The sequence below is a fragment of the Mesoplodon bidens genome, assembly GCF_964165515.1.
Source record: "Mesoplodon bidens genome assembly, chromosome: 9".
Taxonomy (NCBI): Eukaryota; Metazoa; Chordata; class Mammalia; order Artiodactyla; family Ziphiidae; genus Mesoplodon; species Mesoplodon bidens.
Window position 1 is genome coordinate 45,413,849 of NC_138166.1, and position 17,328 is coordinate 45,431,176.

Genomic DNA, 17,328 nt, shown 5'->3' on the forward strand with positions numbered 1-17,328 from the left:
TGTGACGGATATAACACTTCATGTTTATTTCATCACCTAACACACCCAATCACCCTATGAGGTAGGAATTTCTATACCTTTTAACATATTAGGAAATTGAAGCTCAAAAAGGTCAAGTCACTTGGCCAAGATACTGGGGCTAGGATTATAATTTATATTTCAAAACCCATACTTTGAATATCTGCAGTCAAATGAGTGACTGAAATTACATCCAGCCATGCAATTAAATGCAGGACTATTTGTTTCTCACTCTAATACTTACTCGGTGTAGCACTGACAATGGAAATATACTTTTTAAATATACCATTTTAATGAATAATAACCATTCTGGAAAGCTGAAAAACAGAGTCTACAAAAAAGTTACTTCTAAGACTAAGAATCAAATTTGCCATCAAAATAACTACTAATACTATTTTATTATTTTATTGGATTATTTGCAGAGTGGTCATAATTTCTAGATTAGACATGTTGACTTCAATCCATTTTTATTCAATTTAAAAAAATAATAAAACACTTTTATTAAACACTTCTATTGAACATGTTTAGGTAAAATATCTCATTGAGTTTATAAACCCAAATATTAGTGACCAAGTAATAAAAATGAAAAAATTAGTCTATTTTCATGTTTCACATACAATGAAATGCAAAACAAGCATAACAGACATCTTATATGAATATTTGGGTTTCACAGAAAATATTAGAAGGCTGACATAGGCATAAACAATTATTCTTAGAAATGTCATCCTGTGATTACAGGCAGATTATATAATAGACTTTATGCTTATGTCTCATATTGTACTTCCAAAAATTATAAATATTTTAGATATAACCCTATTCTAAACATCAATTCAAAAATTTACCTTACTTTAGCTAAGGAGAAATGAAAATGTATATAACAGTTTGACACTAAAGCTGACTTTTCATATTTTGGACAGAGTAAATTTGAAAGAAACACTTCAACTGAAGCAACTTTAAAGGTAAAGGTTATGTTTTAGTAAAATGAAATCAGTAAGATTTACTTAGAAGACTGGAAAAAGTCCTCTTAATAACAATCTTTGTTTAAAAAAAAAAAAAGATTGTAACTATTCCCAGTTCTTTCATTTAAACAAAAGATTGTCATCTAGGTGAGATGTTTAGAGTAGGTATGCAATGTTTTCCTAGAAAAAAGACTTTTGTCACAGATCTCAAAGTACAAAATAAATTTAATCCACCCTTGTTCAGGATTTAAGTCATACCTCAAATTAATCTAACAGATCTTAGTTTCACCAGGTAAAATTGCTAACGTGAAAGCTTCTAAAATTCTTGTTTAACATATTTCTTTCTTCAAAATCTATAAGATAATTTTTAGGCTTTTTATTTTTCTATAAGTACAACTTCAACTATGAAATTCAGTTCAGTCCTCTGCATATGTCAGATGATGCTACAAATCTTTTGTATTTCTCTTCCAACTATCTAGCTGTGAAAAGGGAAAAAATAAAATTTGAAAATAAAGTCCCTAAATTGGCCCAAATATACTTACTTTAAGAAACTTACATTAAAGGTGAAATTGTCTCCAAAGTGACTCTGGTTTCCCCAACATCTCCCAGTCTACCTTAGAAAAAACAGGATATTCTGCAAGAGGGAATCTGACAGTAGGACATAGTGACATAGATTATGCTGAATGGTTGGTCACATATAGACTTGTATAGACTTTGTATTCAGCCAAATGCTTCCAGATAATGAGCATAAGATGATAAATTAAAAGGGACAGAAATCTTTGAAGACAAATAAGGACATTGGAAAGCAAAAGGTTGAAAAGGAAAATTTTATATGTTTCCTTGAAATGGTGCATATTTTTCTCCTCAGAAGAGAAAAAGTTGTAGGATACACTCTTAATTTTGACTTTTCTTTGGAAGACAATAAATCTCTGTGCCAAAAGATTTCTTATCTTAAAATGAAAGTGTATGACAGAAGAGAATCCTTAAAAATATATGTATCAATCACACCTTGATAAATAATTCTCCAGTGTAGGGTAGGGGGCTTTCTAATTCTGAAAGTAAAAATCCACAATTTAAATTTAATCTGGAAGGAATCTAAGCATGAGTAAGCTTAAATTACCATCTGAATCACTGAATTGGTCATATTATTCTATTTTAAAAGTGTACAAATTTTACTGAAAGATAACCAATTGCAACATAAAAAGTATGGTTTCAAGGTCTGTTCTTCGTCACTCCAGAAACTCTGTTTGCACAGTGTTCATAATTTCAACAAAACCCTAAAAAGTTCTTTCCAAAATGAACTTTTCCAACCTACTGAACAGAATTCATGCCCACACTCTGATGTTCATTTCAGCAGCATTTGTCTCTGTGAAGTACATCAAAATCACTCAAACATCAAATTGGTGATTTGATAGAATGATTTATTTTCCCATTACAGGAAAGTCACAAGTGACTTGTTCTGAGGTATGTTTCTGAGCTATGAAGGACATCTATCAGAAAGCTCCACACTTGAAGGTTCCTCTTTAGGGGGTAACATTTTATGGCTGGACAGTCTCTGCAGGTACCAGATTCCCTGTTGTATCCAACTGCATACATTTACACGTGCATGCAGACACAGGACACTCGGCATGATCCCTGAAAAATAGGTCAAGTCACAGTTAAACATCTAAATTACACATACATACATACATTTATCTATATACCTATCGATATCTATAATGCAATTTTTCAGATGGCATTTGAAAAATACAGGAATTAAAACCCAAAGACAAAAAGCATTAAAAGCATTAAACTAGAAATGAGTGCCAAGCTGAACATGGGGAGAAAGTTACTGAAAAATGAACAGCTTCACTTTCTAATATATAATAAGCTATCTCATTTACAGTTATGAATGTGACAGGGATGTGCTCAGAGTTTAAATTAAAGACAATGTGACAAACTGGGTGTAAAAGTTATAGCACTGAAGAGTACAGGGCCACTGATACTACTCAAAGTAAAAGTTAAATACGGTCTTGAGTCTCCACTGTATGAAGTGCATACTTACTACATAACAAACTTATTTACGAGATAACTAATATAGGAGTTTGACATGTATTCTATCATTGAATTCAGTTACATACTATATATTATATATGATAGGATATTCGGTCAGTCATAAAAAACTGTAAATATATCCTTTCTCCAAGTGAAGTTAAATAATGCTTTTCAAATATTTAACCCAAACATAATATTTAAACAATTTCTTATACAAGTATTAATTTTATAGTTTAAGATTACATAGGCTAGTGATAGAAATGTTCACACCACCTTTGTTAACTTAAGTGACAGTATAAAAGAAATTCATCCTTTGGCTGTATACACCTGAACTATTTAAAAGGCCACCTGCTTTATCTCCTCTAACTCCAAGCCTATTAAAGAAAGAATGGGGACTTCCCTGGTGGCGCAGCGGTTAAGAATCTGCCTGCCAATGCAGGGGACACAGGTTTGAGCCCTGATCCGGGAAGATCCCACATGCCGCGGAGCAACTAAGCCATGCGCCACAACTACTGAGCCTGCGCTCTAGAGCTCGCGAGCCACAACTACTGAGCCTGCGTGCCACAACTACTGAAGCCTGCACGCCCTAGAGCCTGCGCGCCGCAACAAGAGAAGCCACTGCAATGAGAAGCCCCTGCACTGCAATGAAGAGTAGCCCCCACTCGCTGCAACTAGAGAAAGCCCACGCACAGCAACGAGACCCAATGCAGCTAAAAAATTTAATTAATTAATTAATTAAAAGAAGAAGGAATGTGCTGATTACCTGAACCAACTAAGCATGTGTCCAGCATGCCCACCGTGTCTGCAATTGTGACACCATGTAAACCAGTTGTTAAACTGAGCTAATTTTTTGTCTTTGCTCAAGTCTACCTTTTCATCTGATTTGGAGCCTCCTATGGGTTAAAGACAGTGATCTTCATTAACTATATCATAATACTTTATTCAAAGTTTCTTAAAAGGTATTTCTAAAATTATGTCAAAATACAAATCACATATCATACTGAAACAGCAATTTTAATGCTAGAATCTAGTTTAGATTGAAAAAATACCAAATAACCAGAGTTTCCTTACATTTTTAATAGTCAATAATAAATGGAAAAATAGAAATTATCAAACCCACTTAGAAGCAATCTGAATTAACAATTTTAGAGAAACAATCAGTAGTTTAAAAAACTTCCCATAAAGAAAATACCAAGTCCAGTTTACAGGTGAGTTCTACCAAACACTGAAAGAACAGGTAATTTTCATCTACACAAAGAATAGGAAAGAATAGGAAAGAGGGGCAATTTCCCAATGCACTTCATGAGGTGGGTATAGCTTTGCTAACAAAATCAGACAAAGCCAATATGAGAAAGAAGATTATAGGCCAATCTTCCTCCTGAACAGACATAAAATCCTAAGTAAAACATTACCAAATAGTATGATTTAGCAATTCTACTTCTAGGAAAATGCACTAGAGAAACTTTTGTGTATGGTAAAAGGAAACATATGTAGGAATGTTCATAGCAGCACTGTTCATAACACTAAAAATCTGGAAACCAAGTGTCCATCAATAGTAGAATAGAAAAAATTTGTGTTGTAGTCATAAATGGAATACAAAGCAGTAATTAAAAAAAGGAATAAATGACCACTACATTAATCAGCATAATTGAAACTAGAAAAAAAAAACCCAACTCCAATGTTGAGCAAAAAAAGGCTTGTTGAAGGACATATGCGTATGACTCATTTACACAGAATTTAAAACACAGACGACAGTAAACATGTAAAACAACTATACAGACAAGCAAGAGACTAAACTAACGCACAATTTAGGACAGTAATGACCTTTGGGAAGAGCCCAAAGAGGTGGTATGAAGTAGGGAGAAACAATCCAAGGCACTAGTATAGACAATGCTATCTTAAAGCAGAGTAAAAGACTCACTGATGACTGATTTATCATAGTACACGATGTATACATTACTATACATTTGTCATTCACAAAAACTTGAAGAAAAATGTGTTATTACACATGTACATTTACACATGTACATCTACACACAAATTTACATAACTTTTAGTGCTTGAAAAATGCTCATTCTATTAATTTTGGTCACCTTAATATGTTTTATTTTGTCCTAAAACAGCAAATCAAATTATTTTAAGATCATATATAATTAGAGACAAGAATAGAAGAATGAGTAAGTAAAAATATTAAGTTTAATTAAGCAATTGTGTACCTATTAAGACATAATGCTATGTTCAAAATTTTACCTGGGCCATTGCTGGTCACACTGTAATGACCAAAATTGTCTTGCAAACAATTATTTAAAATACCCATCTCTTTTTGCTAATGGTATGGAGATGAAAGGATGTGAAGGTGGTTCAAGGATTTAAGATGTACACACACTGAAATTCTTCCTAAAAGCTTCATAAAAACAATTAATAATGAAAGAGAGAAAGAGAGAGAAGAGAAAAAGGAAATACAGACCTTTTAAATATAAGGTATTTTATACCTTTGTGTATAGTTCTCACTAGTGACTTTCACTTTGTTTTGTAACTTCTAATACAAAGAGAAAACAGACTGAGTCCAGAACAAATTAATCCTTGTTTCTGATGAAGCTGAATATAACAGCTCTACCTCACTGCCATGTGAGAAGGCATTTTAAGATCAAATAGCTTTTAAATTTAAAAGATTTATAGTGAATTATGAAAAGTGCTATAGAATAGTTGAGGGTAACTAAAGTTTCACTTAGGCACTAACAACAGCAATAATAATAAAAAAAAGAAGAGTAAGAAAGAAACTAATATATAATCTAACTTTTAAAAATATATCATACCTAGAAGTTAAGCTCTATAAGGACAGCGATTTTTATCTGTTTTGTTCACAGTAACATTTCTAGCACTTAGAAAAATAGCTATGAAACAAACACTGCTGAATAATGTTTATAATTTTTAATGCTAAATGTTACTGTTTATAACTTATAAATATTATAACTAAACACTTATAAACTCAGTGAGACAGTTTCAATAGAGTTCCAATCTTCAAAGCACAATTGACTGTAAAAATTTGTCAACCCTCAGTTAAATAAGCTTATAGAAATTCTGGCCATTTGGATCACAAAGCATGATGGATGGATGCCATCTCTAATTGCAGGCAAAGCAACACAGAGGTTTGTATACCTAAATCTTTAAACTGCCATGAGAAAACATTTGATTTCTATCAGGTCCTGTTTTATTTTGGAACTCAGATTTTTCTGATTTTACAGAATAAAAAAAGAAAATGCTTATTACTTTGTAATTAACTCAGCTCAGTAATGCCTTTAAAGATCAGATTCAGGCTCCCCTAATTTTCCTACACTGTTTCCTAGGCTCTATCACACTGATGCACTTGGTAGTTTCCATACACTCTCTGTACTTATCATCTTAACTAATCTCTTTACCTTAGTTCATGCTTTGTACCCTTTGCCTACAACCTGGATAGGCTTCCCTAAAATCTTCACATATTTAAATCTATCAGACTTTAGAGGACCAACTTAAATGGCATCTTCTTTTTGAGGTTTTTCAGATATGCTTCAGATAGAAGCAATGTTACCCTCTTGCAAAATTCCTAACATTTTCTTTATATAATATCCCTTATTCACCTCAGAGAGCTAGATGTATTTCAGAATTTGGAATCTTTGGGGATGTCAGGAAAATAATGAGCAAATATTATATAACACCTAACAAATATTATATAACACTTATATAAGTCTGAGGCACCATCTTGTAATGAAACACATTAGCATTTCTGCAGTGAAACATATGAATGTTCACAAATAAACAAGAGAAATAAAAACTTTAATAACCTCACGTCAATTCTGAACAGATTTTTTCTTTTGCCAAATGAGATTATTGTAAATTCATTAAAAAAAAAAAAAACTTTGGCTTTTCAGATCTTTAGAGATTTGGGAATGACAGATAAAAGATTCTGGACTAGTATTTATTTTCTAGAACATATAATTTCTTATTTTACATTAGCTATTCTGCTCATTATATACCATAAGCTCCAAGAGGATCTTTGAGTCATCCTAGCACATCAGCCTTAACTTAGTGCATTAAACAAGTACTCAAACCTATATAAAGAAATTATTTCTGAAGCAAATTTAGAAAAAAATTTCTGAAGCAAATATGAGAAAATGTTAAGACTTGATAAACCTGGGTGTTGAATATTCGTTAAATTAACAGTCTCTATAAGAGAGAACTTAAAATGTTTTATGATTTAATTTTCTTCAAATTCCAGAAAATTGCTTTTATCTTTTCTTACCTATTTCAAAAATAGAAAAAACTGAAAAGCTAGTATCTAGCAAAAAGGAACAGCACTCTAGCCATTACAGTTTCCTGAGGCTTATGGTCCAAAAGACATATTAAGTTGAACTATTTCCATGTATCTCAGTTCACATAGAAATTATTTACGCTATATTTTGCCTCCTTGTTCTTTCATTGTAGTAGATTTTTATTCCCAATTGTTATTTTCTATTTATTTGTATCAAGGACGTAAAAAAAGTGATCAACATGCAACGTTAAAAATGAAAATCCTTGGGGCTTCCCTGGTGGCGCAGTGGTTGGGAGTCCGCCTGCCGATGCAGGGGACGCGGGTTCGTGCCCCGGTCCGGGGGGATCCCACATGCCGCAGAGCGGCTGGGCCCACAAGCCATGGCCTCTGAGCCTGTGCGTCCGGAGCCTGTGCTCCGCAACGGGAGAGGACACAACAGTGAGAGGCCCGCATACCACAAAAATAAATAAATAAATAAATAAAAATGAAAATCCTTGATTAAAGCTTAAGTCAAAACTAACATGTGCATTTGAAAACATCACATATTGCATTTGTTTAAAAAAAGGCACTATATTGAAAAATAACTTAATGATATTAGCAAATCTCTTTCACAGATGTTAATGTAACAATTAAACAGACTATTTACAAGAACCAGCTACAGAACGGAATTCCAGAATTTCACAACTAGAAGGGATCTCCCAGTCCAACACCTCATAAGTAAGAGCGTTAAAGTGACTCTCAAGGTCACCCACTAAATGTCACAGAGCCAGAAGTACAACAGGCATTCTGATACCATACTCAGTTCTTTATTCCTTATTCATTTACCAGTATGCCAGATATTCAAATGTTTTTCATTAAATTTTTTGCTATAGTATCATTTTCAAGTTATATAAATAGCTGAAATATTTCTAGCCACTAGGTACATTTTATTCAATTATCTACTGTTCTCAAAAATTTTCTCTATATGTTTACTTTAAGCAGTAAACAATAATGTTAATATTTCTAACCATTAAAAAAGTATATGTATTTACTAGGTAGCTGACAAATATAGCAGAAGCCAACACCAAAACTTAGAAGTAGAGGGATCTGACTTCTAGGTTAATACATTCTCTACATATTTTTTCACAGGTAGATTTTGAACATGAAATAAGAGAAAATGTTAAAGTGTTTTGAGACTATCAAAAATTCTTTATGCACACAAGGTATTTGTTACTAGATGGGGCCACAGTGACTTTTAAACATAAAATTTGAGGGAGCTCCTCTTAGAAAAAGTGGTAAGAAAATGGAATAAGATTATTTAATATTTAAGCTCTTCTCACGAATGTTAAATTGTCAAGCATTTGTGAGATTACCTGAGATATCATGGATATAGATTTTACTTTTAATGTACAGATTTCATAGAGAACACAAAAACCTTCAAGCCAGCGAAGTGGCTTGCTCTTAGAAATAATATAAACTCAAGTGGGTATGTCTTTTATTTACAACATCAAATCAATTATGTAGAAACAATTTCAGCTCCAAAAAGTATACTGTAGAATTATGTCATACCAGGACAACTAGAAACAGGTGTTCCCATATTGATGAGGCAAAGTGCACATCGAGGAAGGGGTTTTCGACAGCCAGGACAACTTGTGACTTTAGATTTTGTTGGTGAGCCACTGACACCATACTGACTAAAACCTCTGCCCTGATGGGGCACAGTTGAACAGCTGTAGGAGATAGACTTTCCACAAAAATTGCAACTCACAAACACCTATAAAACAAATGAAAGGAGAAATAAATATAATGCAAATCTTCATGAATAAAATATAAAATAATCAAAGTTTGATCCTAACAAATTACTTTTAAATAATTTTTAAATTTTATTGTGTATTATAAAATAATTTATCTGCTAGGTTGATGAGCTCTCATTTAAGACTTCCACTTAGCAGTTACATTATTTGAATACTTCTTCTCTGTTACCTTTGTTTAGTTATATTCTTCCTAACATCACTGTGATCTACAGAAAAAAATAACAAGAACTTTAGAGTTCACCCTGGGACATTACAGAATATCCCAATATGACTTTTGATACAAAGTTCAATGATATTATCTCCTAAACAAAATTTTCTTGTAAATAAAACACTCATTTCCTAAGATAAAAAGGAGTTAAGGATCCTATAATAGTTAAAACTTTAGAATAATAGCAATATAAACTGTTCATTACGCCTTTATATTAAACTCCTAGACTCCTGAACACTTATGATATAGATTAGTAACAAATATTACCATGTACTGCTATTTGATTAATACTCAGGTTGTTTTAATACAAACAGTAATTTCTCAAATTTCTAAAATAAGAAAATAGCACCATCCAGTGCTCACATGGAGCATATACCTGATATTTAACATCTGAACTCAGACACAGTGATTTCACATCAAGTGCTTTATGTAATAATTGATTTCACGTTGCTTTTTCTGCTTTATTTTTTTGTGGTACGCGGGCCTCTCACTGCTGTGGCCTCTCCCGTTGTGGAGCACAGGCTCCGGACGCGCAGGCTCAGCGGCCATGGCTCACGGGCCCAGCCGCTCTGCGGCATGTGGGATCTTCCCAGACCGGGGCACAAACCCGTGTCCCCTGCATCGGCTGGCGGACTCTCAACAACTGCGCCACCAGGGAAGCCCACGTTGCGTTTTTTAAATTGAAGTATAGTTGATTTACAATATTGTGTTAGTTTTAGGTGTACAGCAAAGTTATTCAGTTATATATATATTCTTTTTCAGATTCTTTTCCATTATAGATTATAACAAAACAGTAAATATATTCCCTGTGCTATACAGTAAATCCTTGTTGTTTATTTTATATACAGTGTTGATCTGTTTTTTAAACTACTGCTTAAAGAAAAAAAAATCTTTCTATGTCTAATTAGACATATAGATATATATGTATATACTGTTAAAGAAACAACTCCTGCCTTATTACATATAACAGTGAAGAAAGTGTCAATATGTAAGTGGAATGTGTAAGAACATACAGTAGTTTAGATTCTGAAAGATCTTGGAATATATTAGAAAACCTTGGACAACCCTAGGACTGATTTAGGTTTGCCTAAGATCCTCTAGACCTGCTGTGGTTTGCTCTATGTCAGACTAAAGCTCAAGTCACTGAGATGATTGTTAGGAAGAGGCATGATCAAAAAAACAGGAAGATTAAGGACAAAGTGCACTCTGGGATAGATAAAGACATGGGAACTCAACATGCGCAAAAGAATGAGTATATTGATAACATTTTATTAAATTGAACCCTCAACTTACCCTATATAACATGCTGTAAACACTTCTATTTTTTGGCTGGGCTATTAGGTACATGTTACAATTTGATTCTCTCCAAAACAATGTACTTACCTGTGCTAAAGGCTTAGAACTGGGATCCAACTTACTCCTGTGAATATCAAATTCAGCTCGTTTGTGCCAAAACCTCCAGGCATCTAATAAATTTCTATAATTCTCAATCCAGTACTGAACTCTTTCATCTTTAAGAACATCTAAGGGAGAACCCTAAAGAGAAAACATGAATTATTTCAGTTTTTAAAATTTTCCTGGGTAAGCCTGAAGATTCTAGGCAACATGCGAGTATGCGGCACACGGGAAGAAACAGGCCTATTCTTTGCCAAAAGCTGGCTCCTAATGAGGATACAGATAAAATAACTGATGGAAGCTCCATTAATTTAAGTTGGCCTCTACCAACGACATAAATATGCACTGTACATACCATTATACCTTGCCAGGGAAATGTAATTTTCTACATCTTATTTAGGTTTAAAGACCTAAGAGCAATCAATTCACCTTCCTAGTTGAATGCAGTAAAAAAAGACGCAAATATTTTTTGTCCCAACAATTAAAACCTCTAGGTTCACAAAATATATTTACTATCTCATCTAAATACACACCAAAATTACTCAATCACATTTAAAAATAATACTGAGCCTGGTCCTTCATATCTAGCAATGTACTGTGAATTAAGATGCTATTTTTGTATATATACCTATTTATCTAAAAGTTAAAAATGCCTATTGTCTCCCTCGCCTTCAATTAAAACATATATTTATCACCTTCAAATTAAAAAAAAAAAAGAAGAAAGAAAGAAAAAAACCAAAACTGAACCAGAAATGTTTAGTTCTTTTGCCCCTAGGCCACAGTGAAAAGGAACAATTCCTTTTCCTTAAATTTACTTTAGATTCCTTCTCATTAAGAACTTCAATTTTTTGCCACTAAGACTTTTCCTAAAGCTGTATTTTCCCTGGCAGCTGTGACACTCCACATTTCACCTACGCTTGCTTTGGGTTTTCGTAGAATGCTTTTAGCTCTGTCGAGGATATCGTCCTTATCTTCACATGATGAAGAAAGTAGAGAAAGCCTCTACCTCCAATGATGCTACGGCCATTAATTTAAAGCCAAGTTTTTCCGGTTCTGTTTGGGAGCCACAGAGAAAGTAAAATGTCAGAGGCAACTTAGCATGCATCTTATAGAAAAAGGGAAGAAACCTATAACAGCTAATAAAGACAATCTACCTTTAGACATTCTATCAAAATAGAAGCATATCTTTTACCTAGTAATTAAGTATTAATTTCAATTACTAGAGTTAAATTTAGCTAAAAGAACATGTGAAAAACTCATAGTTGACAACTTCATTTCTTAAAAAAATAAGCATCTACTACAGTCCTAATTATGACCAACTAGCCAGAACTAAGTACTAAAGTATAATAGAATCCCTGATTTAAAAAGAAAATTCACAGAAAAATCAGAAATCTTCATACCCCACTCCTTCCCCTTCCACGGCAGTGAGGATAAACTAAGAAAGAATCTGGTCAATTCCTATTTGGTAAGTCTTCTCTAGAACTGCCCCAATAAAACTTAAAATGATGGTCTGAAAAAGTCTGCAGAGAAAACAGTTCAGAGATTAAGTCTGACCAAATTAAAATTAGAAGGGCTTGGGAAATGCCATGGGCTTCCCATAGTAACAAAATGTAAGACCTAAGTGATCAGCAAGTAATTGAACTTCCAAAAGCATTAACCAACATTCTTCAGAAAAAAAGGAAAAGAACCCAGATGTCTATAATATACTGCAAACAATGGCCAGTATTCAATTAAAAAATCACTAGACATATAAAGAAACAGGTAAATGTGTTTCAAAGTAAAGGCAAAAGGCAGTCAATAGAACTAAACCTTAAATAGCCCTTATGTTAGAGCAAGTAAAGATCTAAATGCAGCTATTATTCAGACTTAGGGGAAAATAGTGTTTTAATTAGTAAACAGATAGGGCTCTGAGCTGAAAAATATAAACTATAAAAAAATGGAGACTCTGGAACTAAAAAGTACAATAACTGAAATTAAGAATTCCCTAGAAAACCTAACATCAGATAGAAGGTGACAGAATAGCCAATTAACAAATCCAAAGAATTTATCCAATTTGAAGAACAGAAGAAAAAAGATGAAAGGAAAATAAACAGAGCCTCAGATATCTGTGGTACAGTATCAAATGGTTTAATATACGTGCAATAATAGTCCAAGAAGGGGAATGAGGTTGAGGCAGAAAAAAATATTTAGAGAAATAATGCTTGAAGACTTCCCAAATCTGATGAAAAACACTGACTTGCAGATCCAAGAACCTCAGTGAATCACAAGCAGGACAAAAAGAACCACAACTAGGCTTGAAGGGTTAAACTGCTAAAACTCAAAAGAAAATCTTGAAAGCAGCCCAAGGAAAAATGAAGCATTACACAGGGGAAACAAGGATAGTAATATGTGACTTCTCATCAGAAACAATGGAGGCCAGAACACTGTGAAACCACATCTTTGAAATGCTGAAAGAAAATGAGCGAAATAGACATTTTCAATTAAAATTAAGCTGAGAGAATCTGTCCCCAGTAAATGTGAACTATAAGAAATGCTAAAGAGAAAGAGCAAAGGGAAATGATATGACATGGAATTTGAGTCTCTGGTAAGGAATAAATAGTACCAGGCATGGTAAATAAGTAAGTAAATATAAAAGCCCATGTTTTCATTCTTCACATAATTTACATAAAAGACAACTGACTGTTCAAAGCAAAAATAATAACACTAGGTTGTAGTTTATAATGGATGTAGAAGCAAAATACAAGACAATAGGACAAAGGAGGGGAATGTGTAAATGGAATTACACTGTTGTAACATGAAATATGAAGCAAAAAGTGGAAAGTGTCAGGTGTGAGGTAAGAAACAGAAAAGGTGAAGTAGGAAGCATGATGTATCAGGTGTGAAATGTAAAGTAAGCGGAGGTAAAATGTTGACAGATGAGTTAAGGATGCATATTGTTAGACCTATAGCAACTACTCAAAAGAAGAAGATAATGAAAAGGGGTATAGCTAAAAAGCTAATAGATAAAATAAAGTGAAATACTAAAATATTCAATTAGCCCAAAAGAAGGCAAGAAAGGAACAGAAAAACAAAAGGAAGAAGAAAAAGCAAAAGAGAAAACTAATAACAAGATGACAGACCAAATCTTGACCATATAAATATAAATGGAGGGAACTTCTCAATTCAAAGGCAGCTGATCATCAGACTAGATTTTTTTTTAAAGCAAGATTCAATTACACACCACATTTTAAATGTATTTTATAAACCTTGTTAAGAGGTTACCAACTATTTGCATTCCATAGCCATATATCTACAGCTTGGTTTAACAAATGTGAACTCATTTCAGTAAGAAAACAATGATACCTTATGCTATAGAAGGACACCTTTTCTTCCATAGTCAGTGGCCTGTTACCTTAGGGTAAGTTTACATTGTGGTTTGTGGGCCAATCAATATCTACTTTTGTTCATAAGAAGGTAGGGTGGGGGGAGGGGGCATTTTACTTTGCTTAGCCAGTATGCAGCATGCTATCATATTGTATAAAAGGATAAGGACAGGAAAGAGAACACCAAGAAGGATAAGATTAGCTGGGGGGGCCATAGGAAATCTCAGGAAAAAGCTCTAAAATGTAACCATATTTCCAACAAAAGCAAAGTAGTACGGAATCTTTGCCAGGAATCCATTTTTAGCCACTGGACAGTAAAAACTGAGAGAAAATAGATGACCAATTATACCAAATCATGCCCATTTAATAAATGAGGAAATGAGATAATAAAAGGGAATAATGAGAATTAAGACAGCTGTGTGTAACTTGCCTTCTGTATTTCAAGAAAGATGTATAGTAATTCAGATCAGGGAAAGGCAATCTCTTTGTAGAAGGTGTTGCTCTGTCAACAACTGGAGAAAACGAAGAGAGGTGTCTCTGCTCCACTTGAGCTTTACATAAATTCAAGACTGACACTTCTCAAAGTGAAAGGAAAACCCAGATAACCCAATACAGGAGGCTTAGGGACGTAAGGTAAGGCAGACGTCCTGTAGATCAAGTGATTAAAGCTAAATGTCTTCTAAAGATCGTCAGCAAGCAACAGGGCATATCCACTCAGTGAGGGAAGAAAATACTGAAGGCTAAGCAATTTTTTTCTCCTTAAAATATTGCTGCCACCAGGCTGCGCTAACCTGTAACATGCAGTAACTTGCTGTTTGGACATCTCCAGTTTGGTCGACATAACTCTCCATTAAGTCCACTCCATCTTTAGTAAGGCCTGTAAGCAGTATTCCTTCCAAATTTCCAGCCTCTTTCATTTCGTTGGTCAGCTTTTCGATGTATCTATTTAACTGGAAAATTCAAAGTGATTTTTCTAAAGCAATACATTTGATTATTTATATTTTCTGCTTCATAAATTCTACATTTGAAACAATTTTACTCTTAATGGAAAACAGTTTAAAAGAAAAGCCCTTGTAAAAATCTAGATATGTGATTTCTAAGAAGTCTGCATCTATTATAAATTACAATACAGCATTCATGATCACTTAAAATATTTTTTTTAAAGGCAAGGTATTTACTATCTTTTGATAATTGTTCTATAAAAGATCCACAGAGGGTTTACTATTTTAAATTTAAAGAGAATTGTCCTTATTACTTTGCAAAGTTCTTGATGTCTATTATACAGTACAAAGTAATAAAGTCACAGAATCTGAGTTGGAAGGGAACTTCAAGATTACCAACAATAACCATTTCTTGTATTACATATAGGATGGATAAACATTAAGGTCCTACTGTATAGCACAGGGAACTATATTCAATATCCTCCTGTGATAAACCATAATGGAAAACAATATGAAAAGAAATACATATAGGTATAACTGAGTCACTTTGCTGTATAGCAGAAATTAACGCAACACTGTAAAACAACAATACTTCAATGAAATTTAAAAAAAAAGAACTTGTAAATCTCTTTTGGGATTTAGATCTGTAAAGCTCATGGGTCCTTTACAATCTTATCCTAAACAAACAAACACAAAAACAAACCATTTCTTATAAGGTCTTGCCTGACTTTATCCTACCCCAAACTCTAGCCAAGATGGCTTTATGTTCCCCAGCACTTTCTCATTATTGTAGTACTCAGCACAACGTATTACTAGTTGTTTATGTGCATTTCTCTCTCACTATCTACATAGCATATTCAGGTACTAGCTGTTTATTGTATTAAAAAATGAAGGAATCCTTTGATAGCATCGCTAAGAGGTGAGTTTAACATCTTTATCTACTGATTAATCTCACTCACCACAGTAGAAATAAACTAAAATATTAAGTCAGCATTTTTTTTTAAATTTTAGTTGGTTTACAATGTTTTTAGTTTCAGGTGTACAGCAAAGTGATTCAGTTATACACATATATATCTATTCTTTTTCAGATTATTTTCCCTTATAGATTATTACAAGATATTGAGTATAGTTCCCTGTGCTATACAGTAGGTCCTTGTTAAATCAGCATTCTTAAATAAGTAAACTTAGGTATGATACATGTTTATAATATCTCAATCTAATAAATTATTACCTCACTTTTTAGAAGAATTTATATATAAACCTCACAGATACATATTTATACATAAAGATTAGTTTCTTAATCCAGTGACAGTAAATATATATATATATATATATATATATATACATATTTTTTTTTGCGGTACGCGGGCCTCTCACTGTTGTGGCCTCTCCTGTTGAGGAGCACAGGCTCCGGACGCGCAGGCTCAGTGGCCATGGCTCACGGGCCCAGCCACTCCGCAGCATGTGGGATCTTCCCGGACCGGGGCACGAACCCGTGTCCCCTGCATCGGCAGGCGGACTCCCAACCACTGCGCCACCAGGGAAGCCCGACAGTAAATATTAATCACTTTATTTTTTTATTTTTTTTTTTTGCGGTACGCGGGCCTCTCACTGCTGCGGCCTCTCCCGTTGCGGGGCACAGGCTCCGGACGCGCAGGCTCAGCGGCCATGGCCCACGGGCCCAGCCGCTCCGCGGCATATGGGATCCTCCCAGACCGGGGCACGAACCCGTATCCCCCGCATCGGCAGGCGGACTCTCAACCACTGCGCCACCAGGGAGGCCCTAATCACTTTAAATATGGAATTAAATCAGTTCTTACCTGACTATCACTAAGAAATTTACAAGCAAATGCCACTCTGTCACGTACCGCAACTTTGTTTTCATACTGAAAAGAAGAGAAAAAGCAAAGAGTTACTTTCGGGTGCTATGACTTATAAATTTTTGCAGACTAGGTATTTTATACCTAATATATATTTTGATTTTCAAATGTATTAATAGGTTACTGTGTATATACTGGCAGAGCCACTGATCGCCTAAGATGTTTTTCTTAATGTAACTCTAAGGAAACTCAGTGCTAAGGTTATTGTCCGTAGAAAGTAAAGATTTACCTCTTAAATAGACCAATTTAGTTTAAAAAAAGTCCAGTTCTGTCTTATATAACTTTAACATAAAACAGAAGCAATGGTGAACAGTTCATCAAATTTAAGATGCCATGTAGTCCTTTCATCATAGAAATTAATTTTAGTGAAACTGAGGAAATCTTTCCTTGGCTTCTAAGTTAATCAACAAGTCTAGGAAATCTGTGAATTACCAGTAAATATACTGG

General features: G+C 33.9%; 1 protein-coding gene across 2 annotated transcripts in view; it reads right to left on the reverse strand.

Moving 5' to 3' along the window:
- Nucleotides 1–563: 563 nt before the first annotated feature.
- The window catches only part of MIOS (meiosis regulator for oocyte development), a 41,005-nt gene continuing 24,240 nt past the window's right edge, over nucleotides 564–17,328 (reverse strand). For both annotated transcript variants that reach the window (XM_081243387.1, XM_081243388.1), the window contains exons 7-12: nucleotides 16,822–16,887; nucleotides 14,852–15,010; nucleotides 10,687–10,839; nucleotides 8,851–9,055; nucleotides 3,775–3,904; nucleotides 564–2,612 (exon numbers count right to left, since the gene is read on the reverse strand). In XM_081243387.1, the coding sequence (XP_081099513.1) occupies nucleotides 2,516–2,612; nucleotides 3,775–3,904; nucleotides 8,851–9,055; nucleotides 10,687–10,839; nucleotides 14,852–15,010; nucleotides 16,822–16,887 (810 nt within the window). In that variant the 3' untranslated portion in view covers nucleotides 564–2,515. The remainder of the gene's footprint in view (nucleotides 2,613–3,774; nucleotides 3,905–8,850; nucleotides 9,056–10,686; nucleotides 10,840–14,851; nucleotides 15,011–16,821; nucleotides 16,888–17,328) is intronic.